Genomic DNA, 11,308 nt, shown 5'->3' with positions numbered 1-11,308 from the left:
CAGCCCGTTGGCGATGTTTGGTGGCTGAGGACACATCACCTCTGGAGAGAGAGAGGAAAAAGAAATTGTCCTGTGGGTTAGCTCTTTGCCATTCTGCAAGCTGCTAGGACTGTTTGGGTAACGTAAGGGTAATATCCTGAATTCCTTTCAGTCTTTGTTCTGTTTCCCAGACCAAAGTATTAGTTAGCAAATGGTACAGCAGCACCAACATTACAATCGCATTGCACCCAGAGGAAGTTACTAATAATGAGGACAGTCCCAACAGGAGAATTTATAGGCGTGCCAGGGATTAGGCAGAAGATGTACATTGACATGGAAGCAGCAAGAGCAGCGAGAAGTTGTGACTACTTCCCATTCCAGAAGAAAGATGTAAACATCCCACATCTGACCAGAAGCAGAGTCACAGAAATTCCCCTGGGGCAGCCATCCCCCCGCTGGGCTGGGGCTCTGAAGTGTGCTGGGGAGGTTGCACCCTCCTGCTGCGCAGCAGCTCAGCCCCAGGTTAACTTCTCCCCATCCCTCTTGGAGCCCAAAACAGGGCAGGCTACAGCTGTCCCCATGTCCCACCCCAGCTCCTCTGAGCTGTTCCTGTCTCTGAGAGCCAAGCTGTCAGCACTTTGCTATGAGAAGAGAAGGGGGGAGAGATGCATATCCCAGCTTTGCTTTCCCACCGAATTTGAGAGGACACAGAGGGAGGTTTCCCCAGGGGCTACCACCGCTCACACCGCGTGAAGGGATACTTGCCCTTTTTGCACACTGGCAGAGGTGGCCTCCATCTGAAGTCAGCCTGGCACGTGCTGGTGCGGGAGCCCTGCAAGGTGTAGCCTGTGTTGCACGTGAAGCTTACGGAGTCCCCCGTCCTGTAGAAATAGCGAGCGATGGATACTCTCCTCCCATACTGGATGCGTGGGAAAGGGCATTGGGTAGCTGGAAAAAGGAAGAAAATAGAATGTTTACCCCCACAGCTCTCAAGGTGTTCCTGCCTATGATTGTTCTCCTGTTGATGGTGTCCACACAGCCTGCTGATCCCAATGGGATACGGCAGAGGCTGCAGCCGGGGCAGGTGCCCCTGGGGCTGCAGGACTCCTCCCTGTGCTGCTGGGGGAACCTACTGCTTCCTCAGCTGGCCAGAACTGGGGGTCCAGGATTTCACATCAATCTCCTGGTAAGGTCAGGAGCCTTTCATGGCCTTTCTGCATGCTTCTAACCCATGAGCTGGGGAGCACATCACCTGGGTCCAATCTGACCCAGGAAAGCATTGGCAGGACTGTGCAGGGCCAACCTAACTGCAGTCCAGGGATCTGTGCTACCAGGGGCATGCAGCCGTGCAACAGAGCTGGGCAGGGAGTACCCAGCCTGGGCTGGGGTGCCATGTCATGCGCCGGGGTGGACCCACGCCAGCGGGGGTGAAGTGTCTGCTGCACCCTACAAGGGACCAGCCCATGAATGTGCTGCTGTGCTGCCAGGGAGTGTTTGTATTGAATGCCTGGAGAGAGAGAGACAGAGAGGCAGACACACAGAGGGGCCAGCAGACATCCAGAACTGAAACCACAGAGAAGCAGCTTTTTGTTCCCTTGGCAAATATTTGCCCTAGGTGTGGGAATGTAGAAAGGAGGTAAAAGAAGTGCCTCTCGCTGATAATATCCTTCGGGTTACTGATAAAGGGCCACAGCTCCGTCCCTCTGAGCTGTTCAGGTGCAGCCCCTCTCCGCTGTGCCCTTGGCACCCCTCTGCACAGCCCTGAATTTGGCTTTGCTGGAGAGCCGCAGCTCTCTGGCACCAAGCAGCACACGCGAGCAATGAGAGCTTCTCCCACAAGGCTGGTGAAGCGAATGCACATACACCAACTGAACATACAGAAACCCAAGGATGACAAAAAAACAGGACTCAGCTTTCTTACAAGTTGTTAACTTAGTGGTAATCCTTTTTTAAAAAATTATTTTAAACATAAACCAACCCTTTTCAGCCTTGGGTGCTTGACTCCCAGCCTGCTACTGAGCTGGCTAAAGCAGGAGGGTCAGCCTTTGGTCTCTCAAGGTGCCAGTGAATAATTAACATGGTTGAGGATATAGGCTACAGATTGAGGATATAGGCTATAGTCTTCTCCTACAGTACCAAATCACTTCTCAAACCTTGCCAGGGCAGCCAGGGCACAACACCTATGGTTACAAGCTGGGAGGGGACAAACTGCAGTGGTGGATCTGAGTTCCTGTAGATTTTGGCTGATCTGACCCAAACAAGAGGGCACCTCGGGCTACCTGCCAGCCTTTCAGATCCAACATACCAAACAGCACTGTCTTGTTTGCCCTTCCTCATCCCAACACATTTCCGTTTATCACAGCAAGTTTCAACTTGACAGAGCTCAAACACGATTTGTTATTGGAACAAAGTCCTCGTCTCACTGCTGTAAGATGCTATGTCCGTAACCAGCTTTACTTTGCCAGTTTAAACACGTAGGTCAGGCCCCTTGTTACGAGAAGCTGGGCAGGTTGTGAAAGACTCTCCACAGGTCCCGTAGCAGGGTTATAACTCCCTTGCTCTGGCACTGAAGGGCACAGGGTGTCCTCGGGGCTATCCCAGAGGATCTCTTTTGTTAGCACAGGGCTCCTATCTGCCTCCTCAGGGAACAGCAAAAGGCTCAGAGGGGAAAGGAGCAGTGATGAGGAAGAGAAGGGCTGCAGGAGGAAGGCCCCAGAGGAGCAGACCTGTCAATCTCCCTTACCTTGAGCCCCAGCCACGGTGGCCAGGAGCAATGCAGAGCTGCCCAGGAGGTGGAGGGTGAAGGCGAGCACCATGCTCTGGTCCCCAGTGCAGACTGTGGCTCCTGGGGGGCTGCGGGAAGATATGGGCACTCCAGTTCCCCCCACCACACCCCCTCATGCGGAAGGAGCCGCAGCTGTGGGGCTTCCCAGGGCCACGGGACAGGAACCTGTGGGCTCCCCGGTACAGGGTGGGTGCAACAACCACCTCCGGAGAGGCTGCAGGTCCCACACCCTGCTTCGGCTGCTATTTTTGACAGGGGAGGATGAGCCCCTGGGACCCACTGCATGGTTCAGGGGCATCTGTGAAAGAAACGTGGGTGCAGGCACCGAGGTGCTGTTAGCCAAACTGCGCCCTTGGTGGAGAGCATCCTCGGTTAGGGGAAGAGGTCCAGGCTCTGCCCAGTGTACCCAGGCAGTGACAGCAGCTCTTCCAAGGAACCAGCTGAAGGGGCATAGCTGGCCTGCCCGGATACAGGAGGGGTAGTCGGGATATTCCCTCCTCCCACACACGCAGAGCCAGCAGCAGCTGGGGACACATCTGTCTCTCAGGGCCTTGGGTGCTCAGGCCAGGAGGCACAGCATGCAGCCCAGTCCCAAACCCCATGCTGTGCCTGTGGACCCAAATCCTCCCAACCCTGGCTGCTCTCAGGCTCATCCAAGCTGACATCATTCCTCACCACTGGATGGAAGAATAAAAATCCAGGGACAGGGCTTTTCGATGTAGGAACAGCTGCAGCAACCTCCAGCTCCTCACCTCACATAGCGGAGGATGCTTCAAGCCCAAAACAAGCAGCAAGATGTGCACTACTCACATCTTTTTATCCCTTTTATTGACAGAGAGATTCCAGCATTTACAAATCCAACATGTATACTCTACAATTGCACCTAATTGGTTGCCCTTTGTACATAAAGTAAAGCTGCACATAACACTATAACAAACACAGGAGATAAAACCTTCAGCAGTAAATTTTGTTGATCACACGCATTCACAGTTCCTTCCATTTGATGGGGGGAGATAATTTTAAGCTGATCCCCAAACCAGGAGTTAAATCATTTGGAAAAACCACTCTGGACTATGCAGGAGGAAAAATTGTGCTGGGATTAAAATCCCAGAACAGAACACAATGCTAAGCTACGAGGCTTTACGTCGGTGTTTAGTTCATCTAATTACTCACATGGCTTATGGTAAGAGAGACATAAAAATAACCAACGATGCAAAGTGCTTGTTTAGCAAGACCAGCTTCTGAAAACAGTATCTTGCGGTGCTCCAAAGACAGCTGAGCAGGGTAGTGCTCTGCTGGGAAGGGAGAACTTTGTGGGTCTATTTAGAACAAGATGAATGTGATGATGAAGATGGCTATTTGTGGTTTTTCTGTCTAATTAGATGCATGTTCCTGTTAACAGGAAAGCGCTGACGAAAATGCAGAAACAAAAAGTATGAGTAGACACATTGCAAATACTTCCTGTTCCCAGCTGCATCATGAGAAGCTCATAGAGGGTCATCTACCTCTGCACCAGGCAAAACCTGAATCTCAAAATCTTGCTTTACCAGCAGCCCAAGGTTCCACTGTCTCACACTGGATTCAGGCAATGGCTGAATTCCACTTGTCAGTTCCACTTCCATCTTGTCAGTTTTGCATCCCTTATAAATAAGATTCCAGAAAGCCTTCAAACCTTAACTTCATTTTATGAGATACTACATACCTCTTCAGCTTATTGAATGATTATTTAGCAAGACTGAATTAAGACCAGGGAAGGACAACAACACAACTGGCCTTCTTACCAGCCAAACAAACCAAAGGGACTTTCACCTGTGTCTGGTTTAGACCAGGTGAGTGAGGTCCCATCACCTGAGCTGTCCCCGAAGCCTGACTGGAGCTGGGAGCAGCACGCTGCCTCACTCGCCTCCATCCACCCTCACAAACCTGTCCTCAACACAGCGACAAACTAGGTCAGGTCAGGCAGGAGAAAAACAAAGTGCATAAAGAACGTTGGGTTTGTGTCCTGTTCCCCACAGAGGAGTCAGGAAGGCTTTGGCTTGATGCGCGTCTGCGCCTACTTCGGGTACAGTGTTGGAGCAAGAGTCGCCCCACGCAGCTGCCCTCGAGCAGAGCAAGGTGCCAAAAACCTGCTTTCCCTGAGATAGCCTTTATAGTGCAAATTCAGAGAGATGCCCCAGAAGGCGGCTCGTGAAAAACGCGGCACGCGAAGGCGGCAGAAAGTGAAAAGGTTCACATGCAGCAACTTTCTGATGTTTGGTAGCATCTGCCAAGACACCTGCAAGTTCTGCATTCAGCCCGGATACCTCCTACCCGCAGATGAGCTTGGCTGCCCCCGAGCCCTCACCCTGCTGCTTCCTCTCAGGGCTCTCAGCTGCCCAAAGCTTCAGCGCTCAGTTACTGCAGAGAGGGGAAGGGTGTTTGTGCAAGGTGCTCAGGGAAAAGCCTGGACGTGATGCAGAGGGTGCCAGGGCAACCCTTTTCTCTGTGGTACAATTACTGATCTCTAAGGATTGCTGCTTGCACAACGGTTCAGATTCACCTTGAATTAACAGCTACAACCGTGCTTTTATATGAACATTTTCAGTGCTTTCAGTACTCAACACCCACCTTATGCATCCTATTGGCAACAAACCGTTTTTTAAAGCATGTATCACTCACATGAAGACATGCACTATTAATCCTTTAGGCAGGAGCAGCACTTTTCTCAGCCCCTACGTGGGGCTGAAAAACTGAACATGAGGAGGTACGCAAAGCATTTGATTTTCCCAAGCCTGCTCTATTGCAGCATGGAGATCTTTGGCATCGTTACAACTCAACTTAGGGATATAACTGCGCTTGATTTCTGAGCAGTGTTGTCTCCAGGGGGGCAGAGACACCCGGCCCCCGTGCAGCTGCAGCCAAAGCACTGCCCGGGCAGTGGCAGGGAGCGTCTGGGCTTCATCATCCAAGGTCTGTTGGTTGTTGCTTCAAGGCCAATTTCACAGGAGGGAAAAGCAGAGCACTGGGATCATCATGATCAAGTCCAACACAGCCACAGCTACCTCCCTGCTGTGCCTGTTCCAGACATCCCTAATCTAGATGTTCATAATCAGCATTGCCAGGAGGAGGGGGAAGATTCCTGCAAGAGACAAGTAAAAAGCTTCAGTTTTCACTCCAAACATATCCAACTATCTTATTCCAGATATATTGTATTCCCTCTCGGGTCCCCTGTACTTCTCCCCACCCTTTTCACAGTATGATCTTAAAGTAGCAATATAAATATGACAACAGACAGTAACAGAAGGCTTTTAACCCTATTTTAAGCAGAACACATGGGAGAATAATAAAGACAGGCAAGAACATGGTACAGGGGTTCAGGAATATTTGTTACTCACCAACAATGATCATGTTTGCTCCACCTGGAAAGGAAACAAGCCAAAATGTGAAACTCAGCACCCATTCAGCACGGTAATTCATCAAACTACACAACATGCAGCATCTCAAATCAGAGCCAATGCACATGGAAGACAATTCAGGCAACACACAGGACCCCTGCACAGCCCAACTCCACAGACGTTTATCTGTTAAAACCCAGATGTATTTACCAGGACATATTTCCACTAGCCTGCACTTCCACACTGCAACCTAACTGTGCTCTTTTGGCACAAGAATTTAACTGAAGCTCTTTCAGGAAGCATCGAAAGCTTATTCCTTAGCAGAATTATCTGATTTGAGGATTCACAGAGGAAGGAGAAAAATAGGAATTTTGAAGACAGAGAGGAGGCAGCAAGACAGACACAGGCGATAATCACCTCTGCATTCAGGAGGGGGCTTGCTCCAGACTCCCCTGTATTCATCTCTTGCAATACACCGAAGAACACCCACTCCAGTGAGGGTGAAGCCATCTTTGCATTTATAAACTACAACGGAGCCATGGACAAAGTCCGTGCCCTTTGTGCCATTGTGCATCCCGTTGTCAACCGTGGGGGGCTCTTTACAGAGAGCGTTGGGGTGCTCTCCTACAGGAGGAACATCACTTTGGCATTCAGGAGTAGGCTTGCTCCAGACTCCCTGGTGTTGGTGATCCACTTTACAGTGAATAGAGGCTGCTCCAGTGAGGGTGAAGCCATCCTTGCATTTATAAACTACAACGGAGCCAGGGACAAAGTCCGTGCTCTTTGTGCCATTGTGCATCCCGTTGTCAACTGTAGGGGGCTCTTTACAGAGCGCATTGGGGTGCTGTCCTGCAGAGGAATCGCAGGGAGAGTGTCTGAGTACTCCTAACCAAAAAGCTGAGGAGGTGCACAGGCACAAGGAGGTCCAGCCAAGCACCACGCATCTAGCAGCAACTGAAAACGCTTTGGGCTTTCTTGCTTGGTACTGGACCTCAGTTAATGCCTGTTGGCCACAACTCCAGGATCCCACCCTATTAAGTTAAGCCACAGAAGCATCTCATCAGGCTAGAAGAGATATTTTAACCATTTCTAGCTTCACGTAACACTATACATTGTCCTCATAACAACTGATTCCACCCCTACACCAAATTGGGTGGACAAAATTCTAACATCCAATTATCTTCATCTTTCCCTGGTAACTTGAGAAAGAAAAACTTTCCTCCTGTGGCTTTTCTTTCTTCCTATCATTTCTGCTCTTCCCTTACTCCTCCTGTTTTGTCAGCATCATCTCTGAATTGCGTAAGAATATTGCACTTAAGGCCTCACAGCAAGAGTTAGTATCAAAACCGTGAATTTTATAGTTGATTGAATTAAGTGCAAGTAAGAGCAACCCAAACCCATCAAAGCAGCTACACCAGCGCAGCCCCAACTATTATCTTAATGGCTCTTTGGAGAGTTTTTCCCTCTTACTTTCACAGTATGGAAGTGGGGTATCCCAATCAACTCCATTTCCCGATACCACACATTTGGCGGAAGATGACTCCTTTAATTCATACCTATGGAAACAGAAGTTTAGTACTTTCCAGAAGACAACCCAGAAAGGGTTGGTCCCTTGCCTTCCCACCCCTGCATGCAGGCGAGTTATTAAGCAGAAGTTGCCTTCGCTATGAAATGGGATCTGGCCACATAAAGGACACTGGCAAGAGCCAAACGGAAGCTGTTCACGGCATTGTCCAGCACACGCGTGTTGCCACATGCTCATCTCACTGCAGGCATAATAAACGGTTTCACTGGAGACTTGCACTGGGAAACCAGGGAGGGATGGGAGTGGTGGATGTTACTTCCTGTGATCCCTGTTTTCTGACCGCCGAGTTGATCCCTTTTAAGCAGCGATCCACTCACCCAGGATGACAGGTGAACGTCACAACTGTCTCAAACAGGAAATTGTCTGCTACCACATCCCCATTCTTTATCGTGAGAGGAGTACATTGCTGTCCTAGAGGACAAGAAATCAGCATGGGAATTACTTCAGAGGCAGAGATGGGCACTACCCAAATTTCAGAGTGACAGCTCAAGTGTGTACAGGTCACTTGTACAGCCAGTCAGGACAGGGATACTCACGTATACAGAAGTCAGGGTCTGCAGACCAAGATGCATCATTCAGACAGGTGACAGCAGAGGACTTGCCACTTGCTGCTGTGTAGCCTGGTTTACACCTATAGTTCAGCTTCGTTCCAGCAAGAGAGCTCTCACCCACAGCCCTTTCAGGCTCAGCAAAAGGGAAGCGTGGGGCAGGACCACAGTGGACTACAAATGGAGACAAAAGCAAGGTTGTCTACACGAGAGCACCCAAAAGGTCTGCAGTAACAATCCTGAACCGCATGTTTTGGAGCACACGACATTAACCTGTTTACATGTCCCTGTCTGGAATACACTTGGCGTCCAACCCGTTTAGCAAACAGCAGCATATATCACCATTTGCTTAACCAGAGAAAAGATGGAGACAGGGTAGCACCTCTGCATCAGAGATGCTCCTTCACTGACCAGCACCCCGACCCACAGGACCAGCTCAGCTCAGAAGCCAAACATTCCCAACAGGTCTGGCAGCTGGTGAAGCAAGCCTGTCAGGAGGACAGGGCAGTTTTGTCCCTCCCTTAGGTGCACCTTTGGATCATTTGCAGTTCACAAATCACAGAACCATGGAATGGTTTGGGTGGGAAGGGACCTTAAAGATCATCCAGTTCCAACCCCCCTGCCATGGGCAGGGACACCTTCCACTAGACCAGGTTGCTCCAAGCCTCATCCAGCCTGGCCTTGGACACTTCCAGGGGTGGGGCATCCACAGCTTCTCTGGGCAACCTGTCCCAGTGCCTCCCCCCCCTCTGTGGGAAGAATTCCTTCCTGATGTCCCATCTCAACCTTCCTCTTTCCATTTAAACCCGTTACCCCTTGTCCTGGCACTACAGGCCCTTGTACAAAGCGTCCGTCCCTCCCCAGCTTTCTTGTAGCCCCTTTAGGGCCTGGAAAATGTTAGAAGGTCTCCCCAGAGATAAACAGCTTCAGGTCTAAATATGCAACTGGCCTGGACTGCCATGCCAAGGACCCAAGCCAGCATGCTCTGCAAGGGCAAGGCTACAAGCGCACAGGGTTCTGCAGCTGATCTGCCCAACAGCTCTGAGACCTACTTCAGTGCAATCACTACAGAAATAATGTCTTTGTACTCACCTGGTTCACACGTTGGCACAGGCGGGTTCCAGCTATTGTCTGCTTCACAAGTAACTGTACTACTACCATTCAGTAAATAACCAGGATAACACTCAAAGGTCACTGTATGTCTATACGTGTACTCAGTGCCAAATCCAGATAATTTTTTCCCATTTTTCACTTCTGGATTTTTACATCTGACCACTGGAAGTGAAGACAAGACAATAAGAATATTTATTACAAGGAGAAAAAGTCCTGCAGTGACTCCAGAGGTATTATGTGAGAAGCTTACTAAAAGAACTGCTGTCCTTGCACTCAGAGAGAGGCAGGTCCCCAGTGGGGGGCAAGTACTCTGTGAGCAGAGATGTCATTAAGAAACTGCACACAAGAGCTTCATTTTTCATTTTCAGGAAGGTCTGGGCATAGACAGGGAGAGGGAGGCTTTCTGTGGGCTGAAGAATCTGTTAAACCAAGCCCTGCCTGTGACCACTGCATTAAGCTTTTGGGGAGTCCTTTTAGATTCAAATCAACCTTCTCACATTTGGCAGCCCATCAGGAAAGTACAGATCAGGAGAGGGATGAGAAACAAAGTCAATAAGGGGAGAAAGTGCTTTTACCTTTACATTCAGGGGGTGGACCACTCCATACTCCCTCAAGGTCCTTATTTACGGTACAGTGAATTGTGGGATCTCCAATAAGAGAAAAACCCCTGTTACAGGTGTAGGTTACAGCCATGCCAAAGGTGAAGTCTCTGTTCCCATCGCTGGACTGCCCATTCTCGATCGCAGGAGGTGGTGAGCAGGGAATACCTGCATGGCAAAGCAACAACAAGAAAATGCAAGCACATTTCCATTGACTATGAAACTAAGGTTTAGCTGCTAAAAAAAACCCCAAACAAACGGAAACAAAGAAAAACCCCAATCAATCAACCAACCAAACAACCAAAAAAGCCAAACCAGGGAAGCAGCCCTATAGCAATCCTCTCAACCTAAAGTCTTGACTGTGGCTTTAAATTCTTAATGCTTTCCAGGTTTTTTCAAATGGATAAATGGTAAAGTGACAAAACAGCATCCATTGTCCAAGAGGAGACACAACAGCAGAGGCCTTCAGGAGGCAATAAACATGGTCTCACCAGCAGTCTGGGACCATCACCTGCTGCTGCTGGCATTTCCTACCTTTGCTGTGCTAATGAGGATGAGGCCAGAAGAACTATTAGAGCAGCAAACCAACTAAACTGCCAGCAGCTGATGGTCAGGCCCATCCCACAGGACACACACAAAAAAACCCCCAAACCCCAAACAGCACCAACAAAACTCTTGGAATGTATTTCCCCTTTGAAAAGTGAGATCTGGGATGTGCAGTCATGGCTGAAGGCATCCCAGTCCGCATCAAGCACAGTTCTTGGATAAACAATTTGGCACCAGTTGCCGGATGGTAAACACATGTAATTTGTATTAGGTGCCAAGAAGGGAGCGTATACACCTGCCGTTCCCCAAACTACCAGATACATGGTACTAGGTTCGAGGAAGAGATGTACATAAAACATTCAAGATCTGCTTACTGGCACAGTATGGAACGTTATCCCAAAAAACTTCATTGTTATGAAGGACACATTGTGCAGACTCCTGCCCGACTAATCGGTACCTAAGAAAAGAAGAGATTGAATCTCTTTGAAAAGAGTGAACGAAAGACACAGTAAATTTAGAAAGTTGTGCAGTTTCTCATGGTATTCTCTGGAGGAGCTGAACCCTTGGGGAAAAACAGCTATAAAGTACAGTTTTCTCAATATTGAAAGAAATGCAATATATGATGCAGTTAGAGGAAACTGAATACTTGCAGGGGGTGGATACAAGCTCACCAGAACTCGAGGAAGGGAGCATCCCACCCTGACTCTGTTCAGCCTGTGCTGTGCAGAAGTAGGTCCAAATAGCAACTTATCTTCTGAGCAGAGCTAGGTGTGACTACC

At 49.3% G+C, this 11,308-nt stretch overlaps 1 protein-coding gene across 1 annotated transcript in view; it reads right to left on the bottom strand.

Moving 5' to 3' along the window:
* Window positions 1–5,838: 5,838 nt before the first annotated feature.
* Window positions 5,839–11,308, bottom strand: part of LOC104513022 (complement receptor type 2-like) — a gene marked incomplete at its 5' end in the record, with an annotated part of 6,710 nt that continues 1,240 nt past the window's right edge. The window contains 6 exons of the mRNA XM_010156237.1: window positions 5,839–5,882; window positions 6,139–6,162; window positions 6,556–6,987; window positions 9,364–9,546; window positions 9,960–10,151; window positions 10,904–10,986. Of these exons, the coding sequence (XP_010154539.1) occupies window positions 5,839–5,882; window positions 6,139–6,162; window positions 6,556–6,987; window positions 9,364–9,546; window positions 9,960–10,151; window positions 10,904–10,986 (958 nt within the window). The remainder of the gene's footprint in view (window positions 5,883–6,138; window positions 6,163–6,555; window positions 6,988–9,363; window positions 9,547–9,959; window positions 10,152–10,903; window positions 10,987–11,308) is intronic.

Source organism: Eurypyga helias, unplaced genomic scaffold (assembly GCF_000690775.1).
Source record: "Eurypyga helias isolate BGI_N326 unplaced genomic scaffold, ASM69077v1 scaffold21387, whole genome shotgun sequence".
NCBI classification, from domain to species: Eukaryota; Metazoa; Chordata; class Aves; order Eurypygiformes; family Eurypygidae; genus Eurypyga; species Eurypyga helias.
This window is presented reverse-complemented; position numbering and strand designations above follow the sequence as displayed.